The sequence below is a fragment of the Anomaloglossus baeobatrachus genome, chromosome 11 (assembly GCF_048569485.1).
Source record: "Anomaloglossus baeobatrachus isolate aAnoBae1 chromosome 11, aAnoBae1.hap1, whole genome shotgun sequence".
NCBI classification, from domain to species: Eukaryota; Metazoa; Chordata; class Amphibia; order Anura; family Aromobatidae; genus Anomaloglossus; species Anomaloglossus baeobatrachus.
The window spans coordinates 183,661,658-183,675,512 of NC_134363.1; the positions used below are offsets into that span (position 1 = coordinate 183,661,658).

At 49.4% G+C, this 13,855-nt stretch overlaps 1 protein-coding gene across 1 annotated transcript in view; it reads left to right on the forward strand.

Moving 5' to 3' along the window:
• Positions 1-11,322, forward strand: part of CTNNBIP1 (catenin beta interacting protein 1) — a 35,795-nt gene extending 24,473 nt beyond the window's left edge. Inside the window, exon 5 of the mRNA XM_075329151.1 lies at positions 7,796-11,322. Coding sequence (XP_075185266.1) covers positions 7,796-7,854 — 59 coding nt within the window. The 3' untranslated portion in view covers positions 7,855-11,322. The remainder of the gene's footprint in view (positions 1-7,795) is intronic.
• Positions 11,323-13,855: the final 2,533 nt, after the last annotated feature.

Below are 13,855 nucleotides of genomic sequence, written 5' to 3' on the forward strand. Positions count from 1 at the left end.
GGCCTGTGTGCTCCCGTACAGACCCCACCAGAGGTCCTCTCTCTCTGGCCTGTGTGCTCCCGTACAGACCCCACCAGAGGTCCTCTCTCTCTCTCTCTGGCCCGTGTGCTCCCGTACAGACCCCACCAGAGGTCCTCTCTCTCTCTGGCCTGTGTGCTCCCGTACAGACCCCACCAGAGGTCCTCTCTCTCTCTGGCCTGTGTGCTCCCGTATAGACCCCACCAGAGGTCCTCTCTCCGGCCCCTGTGTGCTCCCGTACAGACCCCACCAGAGGTCCTCTCTCCGGCCCCTGTGTGCTCCCGTACAGACACCACCAGAGGTCCCCTCTCTCTCTCTCTGGCCTGTGTGCTCCCGTACAGACCCCACCAGAGGTCCTCTCTCCGGCCCCTGTGTGCTCCCGTACAGACCCCACCAGAGGTCCTCTCTTTGGGCTTTATCCTCATTGGACCACTGAGTGGCTCGTAAACCTGGCAGCCATTATCGGCAGGATCATTTTTTTTTTTTTTTTTTTTTTTTTTTTTTTTAAACCAAAATGCTTTTATTAAAGATTTTATACAATACGTAAATCGGGGTCAACATAACCCCAAAATCTCCTCCCCCCCCCCCAAGTGAAAAGAAAATTTAAAAAAAATCACGTATTTGACTGTTTACCACGTGTGATGAATAGATGTCGCAGTTCTCTTTAGAAAATACAGTGTCCAAGGGTATACGAGAGAACCAGAATCATCAACATTCTCATCCCGGTTAACATCATGTATGCCAAAAGTTAGATAAAAGCAAGCAATGAGTCCATAGAAGGAAGTTACAGTTCCCGCATCCATACAACATTTCAGTTATTTATACCATGGCTTAAAACAAGCCCAATCAGAACCTAAATAAGTCCCAGGTTTACCATCCAATTGATCTCGTTAACAAACTCTGATGTGGTTGGAACTTGATCTGAAATCCAATATTGTGCAATTAATTTCCTTGCCATATATAACGGATGGGCGACCGCCACTTTACCCTCCTCCTCCATCTTTAGGTCTTCGATATAACCCAGGATAGATACAAAGGGGGTGGTGAGGATCAGATCTATGGTATACACTCTATTAATGGTTGAAGTCACGCCTCTCCAAAACACCTCCAAACTAGGGCAAGACCATAACATGTGGAGCATGGACGCTGAGTCCGCCCCACATCGTGGACAAGTGGAGTCCGGTCTGGCACCTACGGTATGTCAAACAAATATTTTGGGGTGTGATAGACTCGATGAATCACATACAGGTGATTCAATCTGTGGGCTTCCCCCAGAGACAGATCAGGTATTCTTTCCAATATTTCTGTCCACTGATTGTCCTCAATAGGACCCAACTCTTGTTCCCATCTTTAGAGTTCGGTGAATGATGCATTAGTAGCCTGTCCAGTACTTCACCATACAATACAGATATATCGGCAGGATCGTTACCTGTGCAGACGGTGCTGCGATCGTGCATTTAGGCCTGGTGTCCTGTGACTCTTACATGCAGCTACGATAATGCCGGTGAGGTGAGACGCTGCATAACGGCTCGTAGAGTAATCCGTGCCTCTATTCCAAGTGGTACAAGGGTAAGATCCGGTGGGAAAATGGTGACACGTTAATTGAAGTGACACAATATAGATTAACCCGTGTTCAGATTCACCGATAATTTTCATTAAAAAAAAATAATTCTTGTTTAATTAAGTAGGGGGATCTTGGCTTAAAAATGTTGTGGTCCAACATTGATTGCAGCTGGTAAATAGAAGCTCTCAAGGGGATAATGTACTGCAGAAATCAATCAAATGTACAGGATTTTCTTGACTTTCCTGTTTTAGAGAACTACAACTCCCAGCATGTTTCATGTAACCTGTGCCATTGCAGCAGTTCTTGTGATTCCCTGTCCTGACCACCAGGTGTCGCTGCAGCACCCTCCGGCGATCCCTCACCCCCGCGCCGTCCTCCCGCTGCTGGATTTTCTGCTGACGCACAATTCTACAGGATCCTGCGGATGGAGGATCTGCTCGTGCCGGGATGTGAACGTGTTATAGAGCGACACTATAATCCATCAGCACATTAGAGTGTCGGCTCTTATCGCCCCTCGCAGATCGGATACAGTCGTGTATACAAGGGGAGCAGAGCTAGTATAATAACTTATAGGGGCGGAGGATGGCGGCCGGATACTGGATGTCTGGGAATCGCATCAACGCAGAGTTTCATTAAGAGAGTGCAATTAGCCACCCGAGCCGATTCCTCTCGACACCTCATAATTAACTACAAGCAGCGCCGAACGTGACACGTCCTGACGTGGAGTGTGATGGTGGCAGGCGCCTGTCACGTGATAAAGCATGAGCCAGGTACCCACGCCAGGTCTGCAGATAACGTCAGCGAGTGCGTGGATAGGGAGATGATGTGCCGAGCCGGGGGCAAGTGAGAAGAGCATCGTGTTCACATCTCCTACAGCGCATTGTCCTGGGTACCTCCGCTCCTGGGTTACTGGGTACACCGCGTCCTGGGTACTTCCGCTCCTGGGTTACTGAGGTACACCGCGTCCTGGGTACTTCCGCTCCTGGGTTACTGAGGTACACCGCGTCCTGGGTACTTCTGCTCCCGGGTTACTGAGGTACACCGCGTCCTGGGTACTTCTGCTCCCGGGTTACTGAGGTACACCGCGTCCTGGGTACTTCTGCTCGCGGGTTACTGAGGTACACCGCCTCCTGGGTACTTCTGCTCGCGGGTTACTGAGGTACACCGCGTCCTGGGTACTTCTGCTCCCGGGTTACTGAGGTACACCGCGTCCTGGGTACTTCTGCTCCCGGGTTACTGAGGTACACCGCGTCCTGGGTACTTCTGCTCCCGGGTTACTGAGGTACACCGCGTCCTGGGTACTTCTGCTCCCGGGATACTGAGGTACATCGCGTCCTGGGTACTTCTGCTCCCGGGATACTGAGGTACATCGCGTCCTGGGTACTTCTGCTCCCGGGATACTGAGGTACATCGCGTCCTGGGTACTTCTGCTCCCGGGATACTGAGGTACATCGCGTCCTGGGTACTTCTGCTCCCGGGATACTGAGGTACATCGCGTCCTGGGTACTTCCGCCGCTCCCGCGTTACGGATGTACGTCATGTCTTTCATTGCTCACACTCCTTGCTTGATTCTATTAAAAGGAAAAAGCACACATAGGGTCTTATCATAAATCACACAGTGGGTAAAGAATCGTCAGATACTCACCCCCCTGTGTGAAGCACAACCAACAGACAAGCATAAGACTAGCAGCTGCGGCCACTGACCAGGATCCAGTCCAAAGAAAAAAGAGTGGTATTAGGAGATCCGCACTCGCCAGTAAGAAGGTCCAGACTCCAGTAAAGGAATGATATCTGTACTCTTCCAGTCACCACACTACACGTTTCGGGGATATGCGCTTACCCCTTCATCAGGTGTTTAATGAAGGCTTTATTCACCCTCTGATGCTCCAGTGCTGATACCCCCCCCCCACATTGGTATCACTGCTGAGCCTAGTGATTGGCTGCAGCGGTTATATCACATCAACAAACCCAAGGGCAGTAGTGGACCTGAGGTGGGTGAGTAAAGCTCATTTACCCTCGGCAAAAGCCTGAGCCATAAAATAAGATATTCCCAAAAAACCCCTTTAAAATATCACCTGCCCTTGTTTCTAAACCGAATTATTGGGGCTCATGAGCAGTTGAAGAGGCCGCGGCGGAGGTGACGCCATGTCTATAGGGGCGCATGCACATTACATGAAGGGAGGTGCATGGGCAATGAGCAGGGGGGGGTCTCTGATTCTTCCTGCATGTGAAGAAAGATTGGGCATATTTACTCTCAACATGCCTGATCATTATATTATCACAGTAGATGATATCGGAAGCATACACGAGTATGGGAGGAAAATATTAAATATTGGGGTCTTTGTGTGTAGAAGGAGGGTTGGGGCAGATGTAAGATGAAGGGCAGGACGTGTCCTCACACTTCGGTCTCATCCGCTGGGGGGCGATCATGTCGCTCCCCTTCTCCTCCCTCCGATGTTCTGCTGTATTGTACAATGTGCAATGAAATCTGTGATCTCCAGACACAAAACTGCATGCCGGGGTGAAGGGCGGCGAGGAGGGGGCTCCGCTGTGCAGTCGGGCGCTGCGTCCGCACAGCACAGAACGACTGATGTTTAAAGGAACCGAAGTGCCCAGGCTGCTGCAGAACCTCATGTCCCAGCATGCTCCTGGCAGCCAGGGGATGAGACTTCCCATTCGTCAGCGGATGTCCAAGGATGACCTATAAGTATATAATAGGATTAGATAGCTGTAAGGGATTTTCATGTCCAGCTTTACCCCTTATTAATAATCCTCCTTGATCTGCGCAGAGCTTCACTACTTATGTCCAGGCCTCGGTCTGCTGTACCATCTGCAGCCACAAGGTGGCAGAAGCCAAGTCTTATGGATAACTAAACCTGACGTTTGCAGGCGCCTCTATCCTATGGCTTTGTGCTCAGATTTAATGGGAATCTGTCACCAGGTTTTTGTTTCTTCCCCACCCCCATCTGAGAGCAGCATAACGTAGAGACAGAGCCCCTGATTCCAACGATGTGTCACTTACTGGGCTGTTTTTCTGTGATTATGATAAAATCAATGTCTCCTCTGCTGACGAGCTAGCAGTTATACAGAGCTCATGGATATGCTGGACTACCTGCAGCAGAACAAGTAGTCCTGTAATGATAATCTGCTGCTGATTAAACAGTGATTGTATGAAAACTACACTAAGCAGCTCAGTAAGTGACACATCGTTGGAATCGGGGTCTCTGTACCTACATTATGCTGCTCTCAGATTAGGTAATTAGAAAAAGGCACTCTCAAATAGTGATACAAACGAAGAATTTATTCCATAAGTTTTAAAGCAACATGTGACGTTTCAGCCAGGTGGCCTTCATCAGACAACTTAAGACTGTCAGGGTAGTGGTATCCACCACTATGCTGCATACCAACTTACCAGCCTATTAAGTGACACATCGTTGCAATCAGGGTCTCTGTACCTACATTATGCTGCTCTCAGATTAGGTGGAAAAAAACCTGGTGACAGATTCCCTTTAATGAAAAGATGGAGGTTTTCGGTAATTGCAGCCTTACTGGCTGTTTCCTAGATAGGTGGTACATATGGAGCTGGTTCCTAACGAGAATACCCACCGAAACGTGCACAGTGGACGCCTATTACAGCTGTAGCACCACTGCTCCGTCCAGACCCCTTGTAACCATGGGGAGCGGTGCACCCCTTATTCTGGTATTCGGAGGGGGTCCCGACCTCTGAGCTCGTATTGATCTATTCAGTGAGACGTTTTCCAGATGCTCCGCCGAATTTTCCCAATGTCATCCACAGTACTACAAAAAATAAATTTAATTTTTTTTTAAAAAAAAAAAAACCTCAAATTTTAAAAATTTGCAAAAATGTAAATAAAAAAAAAATATTATGGACAATTTTGCAAAAAAAATACAACTTTTTTTTTTTCGTTCTTTCCCGCATGTGAACAGCTCCGAAGTTATAAATAGTCGCTTTTGGATGAAAATTCGTTTGAAAAGGAAAAATAAAAACGTGAGCAGATGGCGCTGGGAGTGTAGGTGGCGGGTGAGTGGGAGCGCCTGTCACTCGCCTGCTCCACGATCTGCACCTTCACAGCTTGGTGCGTGGTACCAGTACGGCACGTACGTCTTCCCAGGTGGCTCCGTCCTGGAGGATGGTGGACGGCCCCGGCCGCAGTCACACAAGTGGATCCGGAGGGATTCTTTTTTTTCTCTTTTGGATCCATTGGGTTTGGTTCTGCGCTTAGTGGGTTCCACACAATGCAAAGGGTAAAATCCACATTCTGCACAAGAATAAGCTCTCTCCTATTATTGCTGTAAACACAAGAGCTTGCACTCTAATTGACGTTTCATGCAGGATCTAGCGGAAAATATTTACCTTGCAGCAAGCTTCATATTTATGAATCAGGAGGCTCTGGATGAACAGTGCATTAATACAAATATAGTGCCATAAATGCAATTTTATTAAAAATAAAATGTTGCTGCCGGCAGCAGCGGTGGTATTTCTGGAGATGTCCCCGCTTTCTTGCCTGGCGCACGGGTCATTTTGGCGCATTAATCAGGCCGTCTGCTGAATCCTCTGTAATTCTCCGTCCTCATTAGGTATCCGAACGTCAACCTGCAGCTTTCCGTGCCCTCGCAGCTTATCCGTCCCGTCGCCATGGTAACAGGAGCGAGCGGTCTCCTCGCTCTGCTGGTGAGGGATGCAGCTCCCTGTAGGATTGTGATTGGGGGGATTATTAAAGCACTGGTTCTTGGCACATCCCCTCGGCTGTCGGCGCGCACACGGCGGCTCATAATACAAAGCCGCAGAGAAGCTGCGCGGCTCTTTGATACGATGTGAATTGCTTTTCTCCAGCGCTGGAGGTGGCTGCAGCCGGGCATCTTAATTGGCATATTGGCTAAAAATCAAACCCCAAAAACCTGTGCTCAGACATACGGGCCTTGTCCTGGCACCTGTCTCCAGTAAATAATGCAGACGCCCTACCTAAATCTGCTGCAGAGCTGTGCACAATGTACCGCAAGAGCCGATTGTAGCAGATCCAGGATCAACAGGGAGGGTCCCCTTTAATACTAGATGAGGGCGACGCCACCCTGACAATCCTGGTCCCCTTGCGACATTAATAGCGTCCCTTTACAATCCGAACGCAAGCATAATTCCTATTGCAATTTTTGAAAGTCCCAAAAACATTTAACACCCCACCCAAAAAAAAAAGAAATTGCAACTTGGATGCAATATGTTTTTGTTTTTTTTGTTTTTTATATATATATATATATATATATATATATATATATATATATATATATATATATATATATATATATATATTTTTGTGGGGGGGCTATGTGGCGATACGTCCTACATCACAGCGTAAGGTACATGAATGTGGTCACATCGCCGCCATGGCGCACACATCCGAAAAAAATCCTGCAGGACTCGACTGACCGGTTGCATTGTCACCACATCCACTGATGCTCGGCATATCGCAATCTAGGGCCAACAAAATATTTGTCGTTGAGTAGAAGCAGCCTTATCCTAGACATCCACCATGGCGCTCACCACTCGGCTGTTATGGTGGTTTCTGGCCATAGAAGGTCACAGCGTTTGCACAGAATGCTCCATGACTTTCCGTTGTTCCTGCTGGATTCATCTGTCCCACTTTTGGACGCAGCAGAAGCTCGCTTTCCACCCAGTTGTTGATCATCAGCATTACTGGTGCTGAAATACCTCTTCCTTCTTTGGACTGGTGCTGGTGATATTTTCAGTTTGCTGAACTTCTACCTGAGTAGTCTTATGATAAGTAGTTCTTGCTTTCCCCCCTGTGTGTCCTCCTTGTGTCTTCTATAGTTTAGTCGGTTGGCAAAGAGCTCATCCTACCCCTTCCCTATTTAGGGCCCAGCACTAGGGTCATCCTAGGGTCAGGTATCCTAGCGCATAGATGCAGAACATATCTAGGGTGGTGGGGGACCAGCGGTAGGTTTGGTCAGAGGTCGCAATCTTCCCTTCCCACTTGGTACGTGCCTCTGCCAAGCCAAAGTCTCATTAGATGGGCGTAGGTCAGAATTAGGGGCATCTTGAGATGATGTCAAGAGGCATCCGCTCCCCCTTAAGATTATGCTGCAGATTCTTTGGAAACGGCCGACATTTCTTGGCTTCTATTGCGATCCTGACGATGAGTCTTTCTCCAGTTGTCACCTTCCTCCTTTCTCCTGCAGGTGCTGAGGACGTGGTGATGGCGTTCTCCAGGTCAGAGGCAGAAGATCGAAGGCAGTAACCGCGCAGCAGCCAAATCCCAGAGCACAGAGGGGCGCAGCGGAGGCGCCCGGGATTCCTCCTCCCGACATTTCTCCAGTCTCTCCCAAGTTTCTAATATGATTTAATTTCATCCTTCTACTTCTATGACTCTCCCCATTGGCTGCTGACTCCAAAAACCCAACCAAGGCATCATGGCGGCCTCCCACACGGAGCGCGGACTCTTCGCCAGCAGGATTTTTTTTTTTTTCCTACGTTGATATTCCCCCCCCCCTCCGTCACTCCTGTTTCTGAGATCAGACGTCGGACCACGCTGCTGACTGATATCCACGATGGGGACTGCGGCGCCGGCTGCTGAGGTCTGTGCTCTGCATCCACGATGGGGACAGCGGTGCCGGCTGCTGCGGTCTGTGCTCTGCATCCACGATGGGGACAGCGGCGCCGGCTGCTGAGGTCTGTGCTCTGCATCCACGATGGGGACAGTGGCGCTGGCTGCTGAGGTCTGTGCTCTGCATCCACGATGGGGACAGCGGCGCCGGCTGCTGCGGTCTGTGCTCTGCAGCGGATTCGCTTCTACAGACTTTTAGGTTCATATTGTTTTGGTTTTTTTAATTATTGATGATGTCAGCGCTTTGGCTGTTACACTGTGTTTTTGACTTGAAAGACGTAAGCTTTTGCAGTATTTATTACCAGTGCGGGGGAGGGTCCGTGCTTCTTTCCCGATTTTTTATTTTACCTTAGAAGCACAAAAATTAAGAAAACGGATTCATAGTTAATTCTTTTTTGTTTGTTTTTTTTTTTTAACTTTTCTTTGGTCTGAAAGGAGGGACGGGTGTGCTTTTACTTTTTTTTCCTGTATGTCATGTTTTCTATGTAGCGGGGCCAGAGCGCAGGAGCCGAACGTTCAGTTCACTATGGGACGGGGGGGGTCCTGCCGGGGCACGAGGTGCGGTGTGCCTCCAACTACATCAATGCGATTAGGTCCAAGGACTGGTTAGGCTGCATGGATTCTGCCCTTGGGAATGACCTGCGTGCAGTGAAGTATTTACCGGGTGTGGTAAAGGAGAAAGCTGCACGAAATCCGCATTATTTCTGCATTGTAATCCTCGATATGTGGTGCATAGCCCTGCATCCAGACACCGAGACGTTATGTTGGTAGATGCCAGAATATGTGCACGTCGTAGGCTAAGGAGTAGCATGTTTGCATTGTGCATATGTCCTGGACGCTATCTGCAGTGCAAAAGTCTGAGACCCCTAATGCTGCGCATAGTCAGAGGCTGCAGGATCAGCCTTAAGTCGAGCTCCTAACTGTATATGGCTGACGGACCCCACTTCTCTTCTTACCGCTCTCCCGCGGCTGACGGACCCCACTTCTCTTCTTACCGCTCTCCCGGGCTGACGGATCTCACTTCTCTTCTTACCGCCCTCCTGCGGCTGACGGACCCCACTTCACTTCTTACTGCCCTCCTGCGGCTGACGGACCCCACTTCTCTTCTTACCGCCCTCCTGCGGCTGACGGACCCCACTTCTCTTCTTACCGCCCTCCTGCGGCTGACGGACTCCACTTCACGTTTTACCGCCCTCCTGCGGCTGACGGATCCTGCTTCTCTTCTTACCGCTCTCCTGCGACTGATGGACCCACTTCTCTTCTTACCGCTCTCCTGCGGCTGACTGACTCCACTTCACCTTTTACCGCTCTCCTGCAGCTGATGGACCCTCCCCTTTTTTCTTCTTGCGGCCCTCCTGCAGCTGATGGATCCCCCCCACCCTTCTCTTCTTGCGGCTCTCCTGCAGCTGACGGACCCCGCTTCTTGCGGTCCTCCTGCAGCTCTTTGCCCCCCCCCCATGCCCTCTGTTACTTTCCCCTCTCAGTCCTATATTTGTATCCTTCACATGAGCCATTTCTCTATATCGGCTGGAGGATACATGTAGCCATATCTCACGGTGCAGCTTCCCGGCTCCTTAACACAAAGGGATCAAATGATTTACGTTCTGATGTTTTTTGTCTTCTTGTAACTGGATTTTTGTTTACAGGGTCTCTGATGCCGTATGCGATGTTACTGTGCTGCTTATCTCTGGGTGGGGGTCTTCTGTGAGCTGCATCCCCCCTTTATTTATAAGTAGAAGGCAGCATTATTCTTGGACACATCCCTCGGACTCGGTAGTGACCGTATTCGAGTAGAGCGGCAAGAGTGGCAGCCATAATACCGCCATATAGCACTGGCCTGTGCTGGAGCGCAGTGGACTGTGATGCCCATTCAGTAGAGCCACCCTGTGTATGTATGTATATATATATATATATATATATATATATATATATATATGTGTATGTGTATATATATATATATGGGTCTCTGCTCGCGGACCCTCCCTCACAGACGTTATCTGTGTCTATGTGACATTCTTACATAAGAGACAGTACTACATTTGTGTTTACAGCAATATATATATATTTTTTCTATTTGTGCCTCCAAAAACGCGCGAAGGTATCCAGAGACCGGAGCCGATCCCGGGGGACACAATACAGCGCCACATATTAGTGAGCAAGGGGGGGGGAGCAAAATGTATTGCAGGACCATGTCGGTGAACCATAGCCCCCAGCTGAAAGGCCTGCGACCCTCCTCCTGCCTTCCAGCCTCTTCTGCTTAGTAGGGTCGGTACGACATCAAGTCTATGTTGAGGCAGCCATATTCAATGGTCACGATGATTCCTGCAGGTAATAGGAGGAGCGCAGGGCTAGGCCGATGTAACGCGGCTGCTCGATCACCGTCCTGCAAGTCATGGTGCTGAACTCCATTTCCAGGCAATCATTGGGCTACAATGAGCTCCTCCCCCTTGACTGTTTCTTAGGCTCCACCCCCTGACTACAGTAAAATAAATATACTCATTCCAAGAAGTCAGGGGGGAGGAGCTTACAAAGAGGAGTCAAGCTCTATGACTACTATTGGCTTGGCAGGGAAAGCTTGTAGTTTCCCTTTAAGGCTGAGCTTAGCGCTAGGCTCTCAGAGAGGCAGGTGGTTTTTAAGAATGAGTGCAATCCGCAGAATTTTAGGTTTTTCAGACGCCATTCACATATAGCTTAAAAAAAATCAGAGCAGTGAGCCTGAGGCAGGTGATTTTTGCAGACATGACCTGCTGAGTTTGGACTTAGCCTCTTTTAGGAAGAATGCATGTAAAATCCTAAATTGCAGACGTCCCCCCGCCCCCCCCCCCCCCCCCCCCCCCTCCCGCCGCAGTATCTGGCACCTCAGTGACATCACAAGCCCTGAGCAAGTTGTCTTCCCAGCCTGCGGTCCTGTCTGCGGTGATGTCGGACGGTCTCCATTGCGCTTCTGCCGGTCGGAGTATTCACGGCACTTCTCACCTCTGACGTAGACGCGCAGACCCTCCGCCTCTTCTCCAACCTGATGTTTGCACAATAAGAAACAGAAGTGAGTGTCCTGTCCGACCGATCCATGTACAAACCAGACAACATGAGTCTTGCTTTTAATCTTCCCGTGTGCACTGGTCTTATTTACTGCGTGCGGTCATGTAGGGGGGAGTACGATGGGTCATGTGGGGAGGGGGGGTGGGAGTACGATGGGTCATGTGGGGGGGGGGGTATGATGGGTCATGTGGGGGGGGGGGAGTACGATGGGTCATGTGGGGGGGGGGGGAGTACGATGGGTCATGGGGGGGGGGGAGGGGGGGAGTACGATGGGTCATTTTCAGGGGGGGGGGAGTACAGACAAAATCAGATGCTACACAGTAACCTAGTAATCCGTAAGGGTGAGGGCCCTGCTCACAAGAGCTTGCGCTCTACAAGGAAAGAAATGAGCCAAATGTGTATGTACCTACACAATATATATCTTCATTCTTGGATGGGGCTGAGGTGCTGTTTCTTTACCAAACTCCCCCCAACCATATGTTTATGGGTACAGTCATGGTGAACAGAAAAGGGTCTTCCCAAACTGTTGCCACAAACCCAAATGCTTGGCATTGTGCTTGGTGATGTACGGCTCGGCATTGTGCTTGGTGATGTACGGCTCGGCATTGTGCTTGGTGATGTACGGCTGCAGCTGCTCGGCATTGTGCTTGGTGATGTACGGCTACAGCTGCTCGGCATTGTGCTTGGTGATGTACGGCTACAGCTGCTCGGCATTGTGCTTGGTGATGTACGGCTCGGCATTGCACCTGGTGATGTACGGCTCGGCATTGCGCCTGGTGATGTACGGCTCGGCATTGCGCCTGGTGATGTACGGCTGCAGCTGCTCGGCCATGAAGCTCCCAGCGGGGGCAGTGTTTGTGCTGACATCACCAGAGGGTGGCTGAACTCTGCAGTTATGGGGTCCGCAGAGCGGTGGTGACTTTTCTGTCCTCAGCACTCGGCCCCCTGCTCTGTAATGTTACGGGGTCTTCACTTCGTGGCTGAGTTGCTGCGGCTCCTTCCACGTCTCTGTAATGATCACTCACAGGTGATGGGGAAGATCCAGGAGGAGAAATGTCATGTACGGACTTGTTACCCCCGGTGGCTCCTATTACAGGACGCACTGGTATCATGTCTGTCCATTAACGATCTGCTTATCACAATAGGGCACGAGCCGTCACCTTTGGTGCCATATTCCTAGTCTTCTAGTATATAGATGAGATTGCCCGCTGTTGTACGTGGCCATAGCATATGTTGTAACATTGGGCGCGGTGCCATGGCTTCTCAGTGTTCTGCTTGCTTCGTACAAGGCCTTGGTAAGGCTCCATTGAATGTCTTCTGATTCACCATCGATCGCTCTCTGCGGTGGCTGCCTGTTTTCCTGTCCTTGCCATTCGCACACAGTGGGGGTGACTCCATGGCATGGGCGGATGTAGATTGCAGGCAGCGGTATTATCTCAGCGCTGCCGGTGACTAATCCTGCGCTCACCTGCGTCCCCCGGGCGGCTTCAGTCTGGGGATGATGCACTCAGGTTAAGAAAAGCCAACATTCAAAGAGGAAAACATAAGAAAAGCGAAGCCTGAATGTAAAGAGTCCGCAGCAGCCGCCGTGCGATCTTCAGATTTACTCAATAAGGGTAGACATAATAAAATGTTCCCAGAATTTCCTGCATGCAACTTTTACATTTTACTTTTGCCAAAAATGGCAAGTGTGAAAGAAATGAGTGGCAATAGGGCAGGAACGGGACGGCAAAACTGCAACAAAGGCTGACCCGTAGGAAGGCAGAACGATATAGACCGACCAGCTGGAGCCTGGTATATCGGCGGTCACCCCCCCCCCCACCCCCCCGCTGTGACCTGGACCTCCCCATCCTCTGCAGGGGTCCTGTGGTGTCGGCTTTGCTCAGCTCTGGACCTTCATGGATCTGACTTGTTTTTCCAGCTCATTCCACAGATGATCGATCGGATTGGATCTAAGGAATAACATTTCTCCTTGTAGAGAATGACATGCCAGTGTAAGGAGGCTTATAAGCCATGCAATGCTCTTCTAATAAATGAAAAATGCTCATTTAATTTCCAGAGTAGTATTGCATGGCTTATAAGCCTTTTTACAGTTGTATACTGAAAACGTCACACATCTGGATGTTTTGGAGATTATTTGGGTCTAAGAGGTAACCTTTCTCCTTGTAGTGACATGCCAGTGTAAGGAGGCTTATAAGCCAATTTAATTTCCAGAGGAGCATTGCATGGCTTATAAGCATTCTTACACTTTTATACTGAAAGCATCACACATGTCTGGATGTTTTGGAGATTATTTGGGTTTAAGGTATAACATTTCTCCTTGTAGAGAATGACATGCCAGTGTAAAGAGGCTTATATGCCAAGCAATAATCTAACAAATGAAACATGCAAATTTAGTTTCCAGAAGAGCATTACATGGCTTATAAGCCTTCTTACACTTGTATACAGAAAACGCCCCACAAGTCTGGATGTTTTGGAGATTATCTGGGTCTAAGGAGTAACATTTCTAATTGTAGAGAGTGACATGCCAGAGTAAGGAGGCTTATAAGCCATGCAATGCTCCTCTGCCAAATAAAACATACAAATTTAATTTTCA